General features: G+C 41.2%; 1 protein-coding gene across 4 annotated transcripts in view; it reads left to right on the top strand.

Moving 5' to 3' along the window:
- Window positions 1-14,107, top strand: part of robo1 (roundabout, axon guidance receptor, homolog 1 (Drosophila)) — a 1,485,956-nt gene that overhangs the window by 1,367,242 nt on the left and 104,607 nt on the right. For all 4 annotated transcript variants that reach the window (XM_051926301.1, XM_051926302.1, XM_051926300.1 and 1 more), the window contains 2 exons: window positions 4,910-5,076; window positions 6,283-6,404. In XM_051926301.1, the coding sequence (XP_051782261.1) occupies window positions 4,910-5,076; window positions 6,283-6,404 (289 nt within the window). The remainder of the gene's footprint in view (window positions 1-4,909; window positions 5,077-6,282; window positions 6,405-14,107) is intronic.

Genomic DNA, 14,107 nt, shown 5'->3' with positions numbered 1-14,107 from the left:
GTCTTTGAATTCTAGGGGAACTATGGCTGCAAAGCTGAAACTTAAATGAACTGACGGAAGGGCACGACCAGGAGTGGAGCCTGTCACTTAATTTAACTCATAATGGGAAACCTCACTCGGCCCAGGCACAGAGCGGATTGACATGTTGGTATCTCTTTCTCGATTCTGTGGGTGATGGTGTATGGCTCCATTCTTACTTGGTGGAATGATTTATCTGGTTAATTCAAATAACGAACAAGAAACCCTCCTGATAAATAGTTAGGTGAGCCCCGAGTGGTCGACGTCAAACTTCTTAAAGGGACAAATGGCTTTCAGCCACGTGAGATTGTGCAATAACAGGTCTGTGATGCCAGAAGATGTCTGGGGCTGCACACTGAACGGATTAACGTGTGTCTGCCTGGTGCCAAGAGGCGTGGGTGGGTAGTTCACTCTTCTAGGGAGACATGCCAGTAAGAATTTCATTGTACCGTGTGCACATAAAAGTAAATTTGAACTTACAATTTATAGATTACCCTTACAAAGTAATGGGGACCAAAAATTAACTTTATAAGGGCAAGAAAGCACAATCATGCACACATCACCCACACTTCAAGTTAACTTAATATTAACGTCTTTCGAATGAGGGAGATTATACCAGGGTCAGAAGTCCTACACTGACCCATTAAACAGCACTATCAAGCAGGCCACCAATCTGCACTTAACTGTTATCACACATTAAATTAAACAAATGAACAATGTCAATAGTTGTATATGTCACAAAATAAAGGACTACAATGCATATTTCTTAATTTCCTATAAGTATTTAGTATATTATGAGGTGTTGTACCGTGTTAGCCATTATGGTTATGGTTCTAGTGAGAAGTCAAGCAGAATGACACCTTTTATTGGCTAACTAAAAAGATTACAATATGCAGGCTTTCAAGGCAACTCAGGCCCCTTCTTCAGGCAATTTGTATAACTGACTCTGTGGGTAAATTATGTTGCTTAAGGTAGGTTTTACATACTAATAACCCATCATCATGGGGGATGTTTGTTTAAAGTGCCTTAACATTAAAGCCCATTGCAGCACTTTTGGGCGATACAAAAATAAATCGTATTGTATTATATCCATTGTGGCCAGTAAAGTTCCCTTAGATAAGGGGTCTATAGCAGACCAGTGGTGTCCTGGATGTACAGTGGAACCTCAGGTCACGACCGTAATTCGTTCCAAAACTCTGGTTGTTACCCGATTTGGTCGTGACCCGAAGTAATTTCCCCCATAGGACTGTATGTAAATACAATTAATCTGTTCCAGACCATACAAACTGTATGTAAATATATTTTTTTAAAGATTTTTAAGCACAAATATAGTTAATTATACCATACAATGCACAGTGTAATAGTAAACTAAATGTAAAAACATCAAATAACACTGAGAAAACCTTAAACAACAGAGAAAACTAACATTGCAAGAGTTCATGCTATACCGCTACGAACCGATCGCTGTAAACACTTTTTTTTGATAAGTTTTAAGCACAGGGAAAAAAATGAACATTTGAAAAATCCGTAATTTAATAAACAACCAAGAAAAGGAACATTGCAACAATGCACGCTACGAACCGATCGCTGTAAACAGAAGTGAAGTGGAGGTTAAAATCCAATAGAAAAAATTCTTCATTAAATACAACGAGGTTAAAACAATGCTGGAATCAGTCTCTTTAAAAACAAGCCTGGTGCATTCTTTAACTGCCTTCTCGGCCTTATGCGGCCAGCCCTCTCTCTCTCGTGTATGTATGTGTGTGTGTGTGTCTCTCTCTCTCTCTCTCCCGCTCTCTCTCTCTCTTTCTCTCTCTCTCTGTCTCGCTCGCTGCACAGGGAGAGACTGAGCATGTGCGGAAATCATCGGCGCGCACAAACCGAAAGGGAAACTGGCTTGTTCGTATACCGAGTGTGTGGTCGTGAACAGATGCAAAAGTTTGGCAAACTTTTTGGTCGTAACCCGATTTATACGTGTACATAGACGTTCGTGAACCGAGGTTCCACTGTAGCTGGTTGCATTGTGGGTGAGGGGTTTAAGTATGTGCTCTACCCATCCTGAAACATTTTCTGTTAGGGAACCATTTCCTGAGATTATAGGCCTACTTGGGTTCCCTTCTTTGTGGATCTTAGGAACCATTTTGATTACATCTTGCCTGAAGAAGGGTCCTGAGTTGCCTCAAAAGCTTGCATATTGTAATCTTTCTAGTTAGCCAATAAAAGGTGTCATTCTGCTTGACTTCTCACTACAGAACAAGAAGAGAAACCAGCCAACTAAGCAAAACCTTCAAATAATGGTAGACATTGGCCTCTCACTACATCTGTCTGAAAGAAGACCAGAAGCTGGAGGGGTCCTTTGGGACCTGGGTTTAGAAGCCTTGTCATATATAAAAGTAAAAAAAAAAACTAAGAAGAGCCCAACAAAATTCATCCAGCTGTAATATTAAATATGAATGTAATATTTAAAGCTCATGACACCCTTTTCACATTTTATGCTGACTCTCAAATATACTACAAAGTCACTTGTATCTAATTAGACCCACAATAGTTGCTTTATCCATTCACTTGTTCCATAGTAATTACTTTTTCTTGTTTCAACTCGCTAGAAGTCAGTTTCAGCAAATATGCATTAAGGAACGTAAAGTCTTCATGGTTTTCCTTATAAAATGTTGTCCTTTCCCACAACTCAGGCAGTAACTTGTTTACAAATTGAATGTAATTATTCAAATGCTTCGAGATGAAATGCTTCAGATGAGTCTTATTGCTTCACACAGGAGCTCCGCTAAACCAGCAGGCTAAACAATTCAGCTGGGAAATTACTAAGCCAGAGACAATTAAGGGAAAAACCCAGACACCATAATACAGTGCAATAAATTGCACAGTTTATAAAAGCAAAAATAAGAACTTAACAAATTAACATCTACTGTCTTTACAGTACATAGAAAAGCATTACACGAGCTACGTGTGCAATACTGTGTTAGTATCATGGGGGAAGGACACTCATCCTGGCTGGGACGGAGGATGATTTCTTTCCCAGACAGGATGCCATAGTGGAAGGACAATGAGGTTTGTGACTTGAGCTGGCCGGGACACCTTACATTCTTCATCCTGGCATGGAGAGAAGCATGATGGATGCTCGGGGCAAACATGAGTGCCAGGAGCATTTCATTCCCCCAACCACATGTGGCTGTGTACCTCCAGACTGAACCCAGTTAAGACTCCTGCAGGATGGCATGAGAGTTGGAGTCCAAAATAATAATTCATTACATTTATTTAGCGCTTTTCTCAGTACTTAAAGCGCTATCCACCCAGGGAGGAACCGGGAAGCGAACCCACAATCTTCTTACTGCAAAGCTGCAGCACTACCACTGTGCCACCTGTGTGGATAAAATGTGGACAGATGGACAAAACTGCAACCCTCTCTGGGACTGCCCTGGTTTTCACCCGATGACCCATTCTGTGATACTAGAAGTAGTCCTGGGTTCGGTTTAAAAGAACCCTATGGCCTCATTTAATTGATTCAGACTCGGGAGGCAGCGGGCAACATTCACTTGGAGAAAGGAAGAAGGGAAGAAATTGATTGTTTGGCATTTTACGCTCGTAATTTTTTCTAGTGACTAACTAGAATTGTAGTGGTAACAAATAAATCACCTTTATTTGAACCCAGAATTGTGTTGAGTGGCATTGTGTCTGTGGTCTGGGGCCCAGTGGTGCCCCCTTATGGTCACAACTGTTTAAAAAACTTCACACAAGGGCACATTTACAATCAGTGGTAGAAGATGTTTTATTTATTTTGAACTATAGATTCATATATGGTAGTCAGTCAGTCATCATCCAACCCGCTATATCCTAACATAGTGTCATGGGGGTCTGCTGGAGCCAATCCCAGCCAACACACGGTGCAAGGTAGGAAACAAACCCCGGGCAGGGCACACACACACACGCACACAAACCAAGCACACACTAGGGACAATTTAGGATGGCCAATGCACCTAACCTGCATGTCTTTGGACTGTGGGAGGAAACCCACACAGACACGGGGAGAACATGCAAACTTCATGCAGGGAGGACCCGAGAAGCAAACCCAGGTCTCCTTACTGTGAGGCAGCAGTGCTATCACTGTGCTGCCTCATGTTTTATTAAGTATTATTTTAAATTACTGACCAAAAAGAAAGAAATTAAGTTTATCAGCAGAAGCTTCCTTAGAGACTGATTATTTACTGTACACCTCTATTTATTTTTATGTAATTATTCACATTAGTTAATGAAGTTGTGTTTTCTTGACCTGTTGAAATTGCTTCTGAAATAATGCAGAATGAAATCTTCATAATTCATTGCCACCATCAAACCTGTTTAATCCAGGCCACGTAAGGTTATAATTTATTTGATAATCACAAAAAAAATATTCATTATTTCTATTCTTCTGGATGTTTTTATTGCAGTCTTGTTTCGCAGAAAATTGTGTCAATATTAGCTATTTTTTAAAGATCCTCAAATATTTCTCTGAATTTATCCTAAATGCAGTGATTAATATTTATTGTTACAGAAGGAAATAAAATCTATCAAAGTAAGAGATCCAATAGAGATGCTTTTTCATCCTCATCAATGACTATATTTTAGTTAAGTGCAGTACACACAAAAGCAGGTCATTTTTATTTTGAAAAGCACCTCATTGTTAATAGAATATTGGTAGTTTCTAGTAATATTTTTTAGAAACACAGAGCAGCATATGTGCTTAATGATAGTTTGTATAATTACAGCCATTTTAAAATGTTCTCTGTTGGTACAGTAGGTCTTATTGAGTTCATATTCAATCCATTTATAAGCAGGTTGAATTTGCTTGCTGGCTTAAACCAAGCTCAGTGAGCCCTTTTCTTTACCCCCTTCTTTTCAGTCATGCATCTGGAAGCAGCTGGCAGACTGTGGCCGAGCACGTGAAAACAGAGATATACTCTCTGAAAGGGTTAAAGCCCAGTGCAGTCTACCTCTTCCTCGTAAGAGCTGTAAATGCATATGGATTAAGTGATCCAAGTCCAATTTCTGATCCTGTTAAAACTCAGGGTAAGTGGAGAAATTCTTTTATCCCTTGATTTCAGATTGCCTGTGTGCCATAAACTGTATTTGAATGGAGCTGCTTCTGTGTGCAGTTTTGTAGAATATTGCCCATTATTGCTGGTTTTACTCAGGGACTGGCAAGCCAAGCCTGCTTTGTTAAAGGAGCATTGGAATCATCGGATAGAAGTGTCCTTTCATCTGATTGGCTGGCCCAGCACTGACTCATCTGTAGAATGGCCAGTAGGGGGGAGGCGGCTTGTTGGCTGAGGTCTCCAGGACTCTTTAACACTGTCTGGCTTGCCTGACTCCCTTTCTATACTCTGGCTGTGGTTTTACAATTAACAGATGGACAGATACTGTTATTGTTCATTTATGTTAATTAATTTCTATTTTGTTTTTGATGTATTTGGACAATTCCGTATTCGCATATGTGATAGTTCTGTATTTAGTGAGTGCTGCAATCTATTCTTCCATTTTGCTCTATGCCTGCATTTGGTGAGGAGCGCAGTACAGGAGCAAAGTACAAGTTTGCACTGTTGGATTGTATTTCTGAGGTGGCTATGATAGATTGGCCATTCAGCTCTGTGAAGAGGACAACACGTGTTCTGTTTGTTGTGTAATGTGTTGTACAGTATTTACCCCACTTTTAGACACCCATTGTACGACCCAACCTACCTAGTGGGGTCTCTCTCTGAACTGCCATTCCATTTTTCCCTTCTCTTTTTAGTGAGTCAAGGCTGTCAAAAAACAGGGTCTGTTAAAGCCCATGGAGGCATTCCTTGTATGATTTTGGGCTACACAAGAAATAAATTATTGTTGATAGAGCCAGCGTATATGCCAGGCAATCTCCATATACAATCTAAGTATTCCATATTAAAGTTATATATTTTTAAATATGCTTTTGCTTTTTACTCTCATGATAAGGCCATATAAAAAGTGATCTGTTCAGTGGCGTAGCTAAGGGGGGGCAAGGGGGGACATCTGTCCCCGGGAGCAGCATCCAGGGGGTGCCAAATTTCCCTTCCCCATTGCATTTTGGCAAACAGGAGGGGGCGCAAAATCTTCAGTTGTCCCCGGGTGCTGAAAACCCTAGCTACGCCTCTGGATCTGTTCTCCTGTGCACTACAGAAATTTAGTAAAAGTTACTTCTTGTAACAGTTTCATGTGTAAATTTTGCAAGGATTTTCTTAACTTTCATGTGTTTCCTTTAAGATATTCCGCCCACAAGTCAAGGAATCGACCACAAACAAATTCAAAGGGAACTGGGAGATGTTGTTATCCATCTTCATAATCCAACTATTCTTTCCTCTTCTTCTGTTAAGATTCAGTGGACGGTAAGTTAGAAAATGGGGCAGTGTTACCTTCTTAGATTTATATGTACAGTATATGATGTTGTTATGTTTCATGTATGTTAATCAGTTTCATATTTGTTTTCTGTGTGTTTTAACAAATCTGCATCTTTATGTGTTCTAATTCTGTTTTTAGACAGAAATTTTTTTATACAAAAATCAGTTGAACTGAATAAGTAACTTCCTTCCATCCATTTTCCAACCCGCTGAATCCGAACACAGGGTCACGGGTGTTTGCTGGAGCCAATCCCAGCCAATACAGGGCGCAAGGCAGGAATCAATCCTGGGCAGGGCGCCAACTCACCACAGGTCACACACACACACATCAAGCACACACTAGGGACAATTTAGAATCGCCACTGCACCTAACCTGCATGTCTTTGGACTGTGGGAGGAAACTGGAGCACCCGGAGGAAACCCACGCAGGCATGGGGAGAACATGCAAACTCCATACAGGGAGGACCCGGGAAGTGAACCCGGGTCTCCTAACTGCGAGGCAGCATCGCTATCACTGCATCACTGTGCCGCCCATGAATAAGTAACTTGTGCTTAATATTTGTAGTTTAAGTGGTGATTTGTTTTTGTGACTCTTCTAGTGCTTTGCATGTAAATCTATTTCATTAATGAGAGATACTGGGTGTTGGGCAGGGTCGAGGGGTCTAGCGACTGAGGGGCACCTGTTGGTGAAGAAAGAGTCACTGATCTTGACTTTGCCGATGATGCTGTGATCTTCGTAGAGTCTTTGGAGGCTCTCGAGAGACTGAGTGAGGAGTCTGAGTGTCTGGACTTGCAAGTGTCCTGATAAAAACCAACATCCAGGCCTTTAATGACCTCTTGGGCACTGCCATCAGCAATGTGTCTGTCTGCGGAGAGAGTGTCGACCTCGTCGAGAGGTTTACTTACTTCAGCAGTGACATTCATGTCTCTGATGACTCTTCCTATGAAGTCAGTTGACGGATTGGGAGAGAATGGATGGTCATGTGGTCTCTGGAAAGGGGTGTGTGGCACTCCCGATATCTATGCAAAAGGACGAAGGTTCAAGTCTTTAGAGTCCTAGTGCTTCCTGTTTTGCTATATGGTTGCGAGACCTGGATACAATCCAGTGACCTGAGACGAAGACTAGACTTTAGTACTGTGTCTCTTCGGAGAATCCTTGGGTACCGCTGGTTTGATTTCGTGTCGAATGAGCAGTTGCCCATGGAGTCTCGAATGAGGCACATTACCTGCATTGTGAGGGAGCGTCAGTTACGACACTATGGCCATGTGGCGCAATTCTCTGAGGGTGATACAGCTTGTAGGATCCTCGGGGAGCCGAGTGGCTGGACCAGGCCATGGGGATGCCTACATAAAACAAGGCTGCAGCAGATAGAGGGTCATTTCTGGAAGGTGGGATTGGACTGCGTGTCTGCCTGGGGGGATCCCAAGCTGCTTCATTGTGTGTTGGGTGCGGCAACATGCTGTACCAGTGCATGCTCTCCAGCCTGATCTAACCTGCAGTCTTCATAATTAATGTGCCAATATCTAAAATGCCAGTTGCCATATTATTTAAAGCATAGTGTTTCCAGACATTCTTTCTCTGACGTTTATGGCAAATACGTTGAAGATTTTTCTCAATGTGTCAAAAAAAAAGAATAGAATATTATAAATTTTGCTTTTTGTTTTTGTCTGTACCCTGCTTTGAGTTTTGTTTGGAATCGCAATACTTGGTTGCTAAACTTCTGCCACTTGGCTCTCTAAACAGCAACCATTGTTTAATTCTTTAACGTGTGTTTGTTGGTCATATAGCCTTTTAGCATTGACAGGCACCACATAAAATAATGTTCAGTTGATTGGCCATTTGATGCTGAAATGATTATATTATTCTGCTGAAGATGCACATTTAAGATGTTCCCCTTTTATTTATGCATACCACCAGTTGCACTGCTTTCATTTATTGATGAAATGGATGGCAAAATAAAGAAATAAAGAAATAAAGAAGAAGTCAGATTTTAAATGAGGAGTAAGGTATAATTTCAGGCAGCAATATAGCTGATATATTTGACTTATCCCACATTAAAAGGCAGTGCTGCTGCTGCCGAGTCATCTAAATCAAGCAGCCTTTTCTGCGAAGGTTAAAGTCATATCAGCGTCGAATGAAACGTAATCCTTTATTGATTATAACATGTGGAATATGTCAGATTGCTTTCATAGCTCTCAGGAAATGAAATACTCAGGTTAATCTTTAAGAAACCCTTTTACACAATGACACATATGCCTGTGGCTCAGATATATAATTGTTTTATGAAAGCCTCCCAGAAAGAAAAGAGAGGGCTCCATTGTTTCACGGGAACAAGTTGTCGACCGTTAATGAGCTCTTTATTTGGCTGTCACTGTTATTTACGCTTTTCTTTTCAGAATTTGATGTGTACAGTGACTCACGTCTGTTGTAGAACATAACGCTTAAGACGAGCAATTATACACATTTAAATACAATTATACAGTGTTAATTGTGAAAAAAAAATAAAAGAAAGGATATTCCCTTTTCACACTGTGGTTAGACTTGAGGGTACGCCTGGCCTTTGAGAGTGGGAATGTATGGAGTATTAGGGTAAACTTTGACTGCGGTAGGTCATGAAGTTCTTTCAAAATCTCAACCTTAACTTAAAACCTTTTTTTGGCAAGTGCAAAATATGAACTTGTTATGGTGTGGTGTTATTATTATGATTATTCTGTATCATCTAAAAATATTCAGTGCTCATAAAGGAATCCATCCATCCATCCATTTTCCAACCCGCTGAATCTGAACACAGGGTCACGGGGGTCTGCTGGAGCCAATCCCAGCCAACACAGGGCACAAGGCAGGAAACAATCCTGGGCAGGGTGCCAACCCACCATAGGACACACACAAACTAGGGCCAATTTAGAATCGCTAATCCACCTAACCTGCATGTCTTTGGACTGTGGGAGGAAACCCACGCAGACACGGGGAGAACATGCAAACTCCACGCAGGGAGGACCCGGGAAGCGAACCCAGGTCTCCCAACTGCGAGGCAGCAGCGCTACCCACTGCACCACCGTGCTGCCTCATAAAGGAATGCACACACCCTTAATACAAATCTTACTTTTATACTTTTATACAGTTTTTAGTTTAATAATAAGTGTTTAATGGCTAAGAAAAAGTTAGGGACCAGGAGATAACAGACTAAAGCAGGCGCATGAAATACCAAGAGAATCGATCGGAAATGTCATCGTCAACCAAAAGTCAATTGCCAAATTAAAATTCAGCTAACTACATTAATGGATTTCAAAATCTATAATTCAATGAGGGATGGAGATTGAATGATTTTATATATATTTATATTTCGTGTCTGATAATGCAGCAACAATGACAGTCACTGTCACATGACTACAGAAAACAAGACGGTAACAAAGAATTACTTCTTTAAATAAGTTTTGAATCCAAAAATAAACCATTGGCTGTGATTCCCGGTAATTCAAAAACCAAAAATAACCCTAATAACACTTATTTATATTGTAAGTTTTCTAAACTCTTTTGGAACTTCCCACAACGATAGTAAATGCCGAAGAGCATCCCAAAATGCGATCTCCACGCCTGTAAGACAGCCTATCAGTTACTGGGGAAACCGCAGGCTCCCAGCGCGGTAGTGGCTCGCAGCAAAAGCAAATCCGAGCCGATCACATTCGTGCTATAAGTGCCTGTCGTCAATGGGTGATGCAAGGAACACTATAAATGCAAGGAAGAGGATTACTTGGCCACAACAATGCCTGATTGCTGTGTATGAGTATAGGAGAGCGGTAGATCCTGTTACAATAAATAACCACGCTGTTCTTGTTTCAAGCTGAATAAAGCTGGTTTTGCTAAAGTACTGAGACTCAGCCTCATGTTTTGGGGTGCAAGACAGAGACTCACATGTCACAATATTAAAACAAACATAAACAGAACAAAGCAAGAAGCCCTATGGCCCCAGTTGTCCATGAGTTTAAGCCCCTTCTCGTATGTGTGGTGCCATGCTCACCTCAAAGTATGAAAAAATCACTCCTGTTTTCATTTTCCTCACACCTGGCCTGTTGTCCTATAACCAAAGAGCATTCATACCTCATTGAACTCTCCTCCAAAATGTGTACTTACACATCCTTTGTACAGTCGTGGGAGAACGTAGCTCGGGGAACAAAACATTGAAATGTTGGGTCCATGGCCAGGAAACTCCATAGTCCATAATCGCATTGAGAACTTGTGGTCAATCCTCAAGAAGCGGGTGGACAAACAAAAGCCCACCAATTCTGACAAACTCCAAGCATTGATGATGCAAGAAAGGGCTGCCATCAATCAGGATTTGGCCCAGAAGTTGATTGACAGCCTGCCAGGGCGAATTGCAGAAGTCTTGAAAAAGAAAGAAGGACCAACACTGCAAATATCGACTCTTTGCATAAACTTAATATAATTGTCAATAAAAGCCTTTGAAACTAATGAAATGTTTGTAAATCTACTTTAGTATACCATAGAAACATCTGACAAAAAGAGCTAAAAACACTGAAGCAGCACACTTTGTGAAAACCAACACTTGGGTCATTCTCAAATCTTTTGGCCACGACAGTAAGTTCAATACAGTTTCTCATTTGGAGATCATTTATCTATGCTCTAACCCTCCACAATCCTCACTCTCACTGATATCCCAGGTCTCCGTTGTCTAGAGCTCTTCCAGACCACCCAGTGCAGTGATAAGGCACTACCGGTGTGGTGTAAACCCTTAACTCTTACTTTGGCATGGTAAAAGATTCAATATTAATGCTCTCTCCCACTTTTCCAGACACTTATTATATCTGCCTTCTGTAATCCTTGTGCCCCTCAAGCCACCCATCTGTCTATATCTTTTAATTTTTTGCCATTAAAGACACTCCTATTTGATTTGCAGAACATTTCTAAAAGAAATAATAAGAAATGAAAGCGTGTAGCTTGTTTTAGAAATGATAGCATTAAGTATCCTCTGCTGTTCTTTCAAGTAAAATGGTCAACATTGAGTTCTGCTTTAATTGTAAGCCCCTTTTAGAAATTCTTAAGGCACCTCGGAATATATTTGTGAATAATATGGCAGGCGCTTGTCATTAAGGACCAGTAGAGTTAATCCTCTAGAAATATTACTTGAACACTTCACCATGTTCCCACTGTTTGTGTTATGTTAATTTATAAAGACATCATTGTTCTCATTACCTTTTCCTTAATCCTATATTCTCTAGCAGGATTAACTCAATGTGAAGATCTGCAACTTTGTTTTAAATGCCTTTTCCTCGTTTTGCTCAGAGAGTTCAGTAGCTTTTCATTATAATTACTGAATGTTGCCTGTTTCAGTGTCTACCCTTAAATAGATTAGTTTACTCTGCTGTGTAAATAGCGATAGGGATTTGTAATGTAAGCTTCTGATTATTTGCTTTTCTTGTAGTCTGTTGAGTTTGCGCTTTCATGGAAACGGTCCAGTGTGTCAAGTGTGTCTATACCTGCTGTATTTTTAAATCAAATACAGAAATCTCTTAACATAACAGCCGCATGGCACATCTGGGGAAGTGCCAGTACACTAGGGAGGTCCTGCCATGTCAGTAATGGCGGAACGGGATACTTCATAGGAAGTCTTCATTCTCCTGGAAAGGGAGTGGAGAGTTGACTTATCTTTCTTGACGTCTTTGTAAGTTTTCACCTCCGGTGAAACCAGCAGGTTGTATCTATTTATTCTCACACACTGCGTTTGTTATAAACCTCATGGCTGTTGATAATACAACATTGGATAATTTAAAATGTATTTAGATCTAACAAGGCAATTCTGATTATTTTTATTTTTAACACTGGACAATAAAGATTTTGCTTCCTGAACATTTTTAGCATGCTGATTGCAAAACAATCAACTTTACACTTTCCTGTCACATACTGCTTTATTGCAATTGCCTGTTTATACGAGGGGCGTTCAGTTATAAACAGGAATTCTCATACTGTCCAGGGTTTGTTTCCTGCCTTGTGCCCTGTGTTGGCTGGGATTGGCTCCAGCAGACCCCCGTGACCCTGTAGTTAGGATATAGCGGGTTGGATAATGGATGGATGGATGGATGGATGGATGGATGGATGGATGTTCTTATAAAGAATGAAAGGTAGACCTGACTCATTGGACAAACACATGCATATATGAAGTTGTCGTTAGTAGTGCTAGCTGCTCTTTCCCGCTTCCTGTCAGTTGTAATCAACATGTCGGAGCAGGAGGTACACAGTAGTGTTGCGCAGCAAGTTATTGTTGACTTTTTGACAAATGAAGAAGTCATTCCATATCAGATTTATTCAAGACTTAAAAATCAGTTTGGAGATGAGTGTCTCTCTCACTTTCAGTCTAGAGTGTATGATTGGTGCAAGTCATTCAGAGAGGGACTATCATGTCTTCGGTCCACTTAAGGAATTTTTAGGAAGTCGAATGACGAGGTTATTGATGCTGTGCAAGAATGGGTCAACGTGCAGTGAAAAGACTTCTTCTCTTGTGGGATTATGAAGTTTCCTGAGCACTGGAACAAGTGTATTGCAGTGGCAGGAGACTACACAGAAAAATAGTGTGTAAGTTGTTTGATTGTATCCAATACATAAAATGTCACTCATAAATTCCTGTTTATATTTGATGGACCCTCATATTTATATATTGCCTATTTATTTATTGTGACGGATGATTGGGACTCTTGTCCAGCCGGGACACCTTAAAGATTGAAGGACCGGGAGAGCGACAATACTTCCCCCAGAACACAAGAGGGCAGCCCCCCTGGTTTGCATCAGAGCCACGGGATTGGAACTTGGAAGCTCAATCCCTATGGGGCCCATGGCCAACGCCATGACAAATGCGAAGCCCTGGACAGCAGCACTTCCGCCACACTCTGAAGTGCTGCCAGAAGAAGATCCAGGATCACCTGGAGTACTTTCGGAAGCCATTGCAGCCAACCCGCCACACCAGGAAGTGCTTCAGGAAGCTAATGGAAGTGCATGGAGAGCACAATATGAAAGGGGCCGCCTCACTCCATTCAGAGAGCCGGAGTCGGGAGTTGGAGGACAGAGCTTGTGAGGAGAGAAGTGGAGGCGGCAGAAGAGAAAGAGAAGGAAAGAGAAAGAAGGGACTGAGCATAATTGTGGGCACTGTGTGCTGTAGAAGAAAGAAAAGGAAAATAAAAACATGTGCTTTTGGGACTTGTGTGTCTCGGTGTCTGTCTGCGCCAGGGCTGAACTTCCACTTTGTTTATATACTAGCCACGGTTCCTTTCAATGACAGGTAATATAATAATTTACAAATATTTGCTATCTCATGCCCTATATGCACTTTCAACGCCTATTCTCGATATCCACATATGTAAACGTCTCTACATCGGTGCTCCCTCTTTCGAGTGTGTCCCTGTAAAGCCTGCTTGTCAGACTCTGTCTTTATTTTCAAAATGCCTTTCTCACCTCCTGTCCAGTTTTACGTCTTTGGAGACGACTCTCTCACCATGTGCCTTTACCCTTCCTCGTGCGTCTCACACTTGCACTTCCTCAGCAGTACTGACCTCAGTGTTCCTATGCCACCCTTATCGTCTTCTTCTTTCCACTCCTCTTGTTAGGGGTTGCCACAGCGGATCATCTTTTCCCATATCCTATGCCACCCTTATATAACTTTTAATATGAAATAAGCTAATGA

This window comes from Erpetoichthys calabaricus, chromosome 4 (genome assembly GCF_900747795.2).
Source record: "Erpetoichthys calabaricus chromosome 4, fErpCal1.3, whole genome shotgun sequence".
Classification (NCBI taxonomy): Eukaryota; Metazoa; Chordata; class Cladistia; order Polypteriformes; family Polypteridae; genus Erpetoichthys; species Erpetoichthys calabaricus.
Note: the sequence above shows the minus strand (reverse complement) of the source record. Positions and strands in the feature narration are given on the sequence as shown.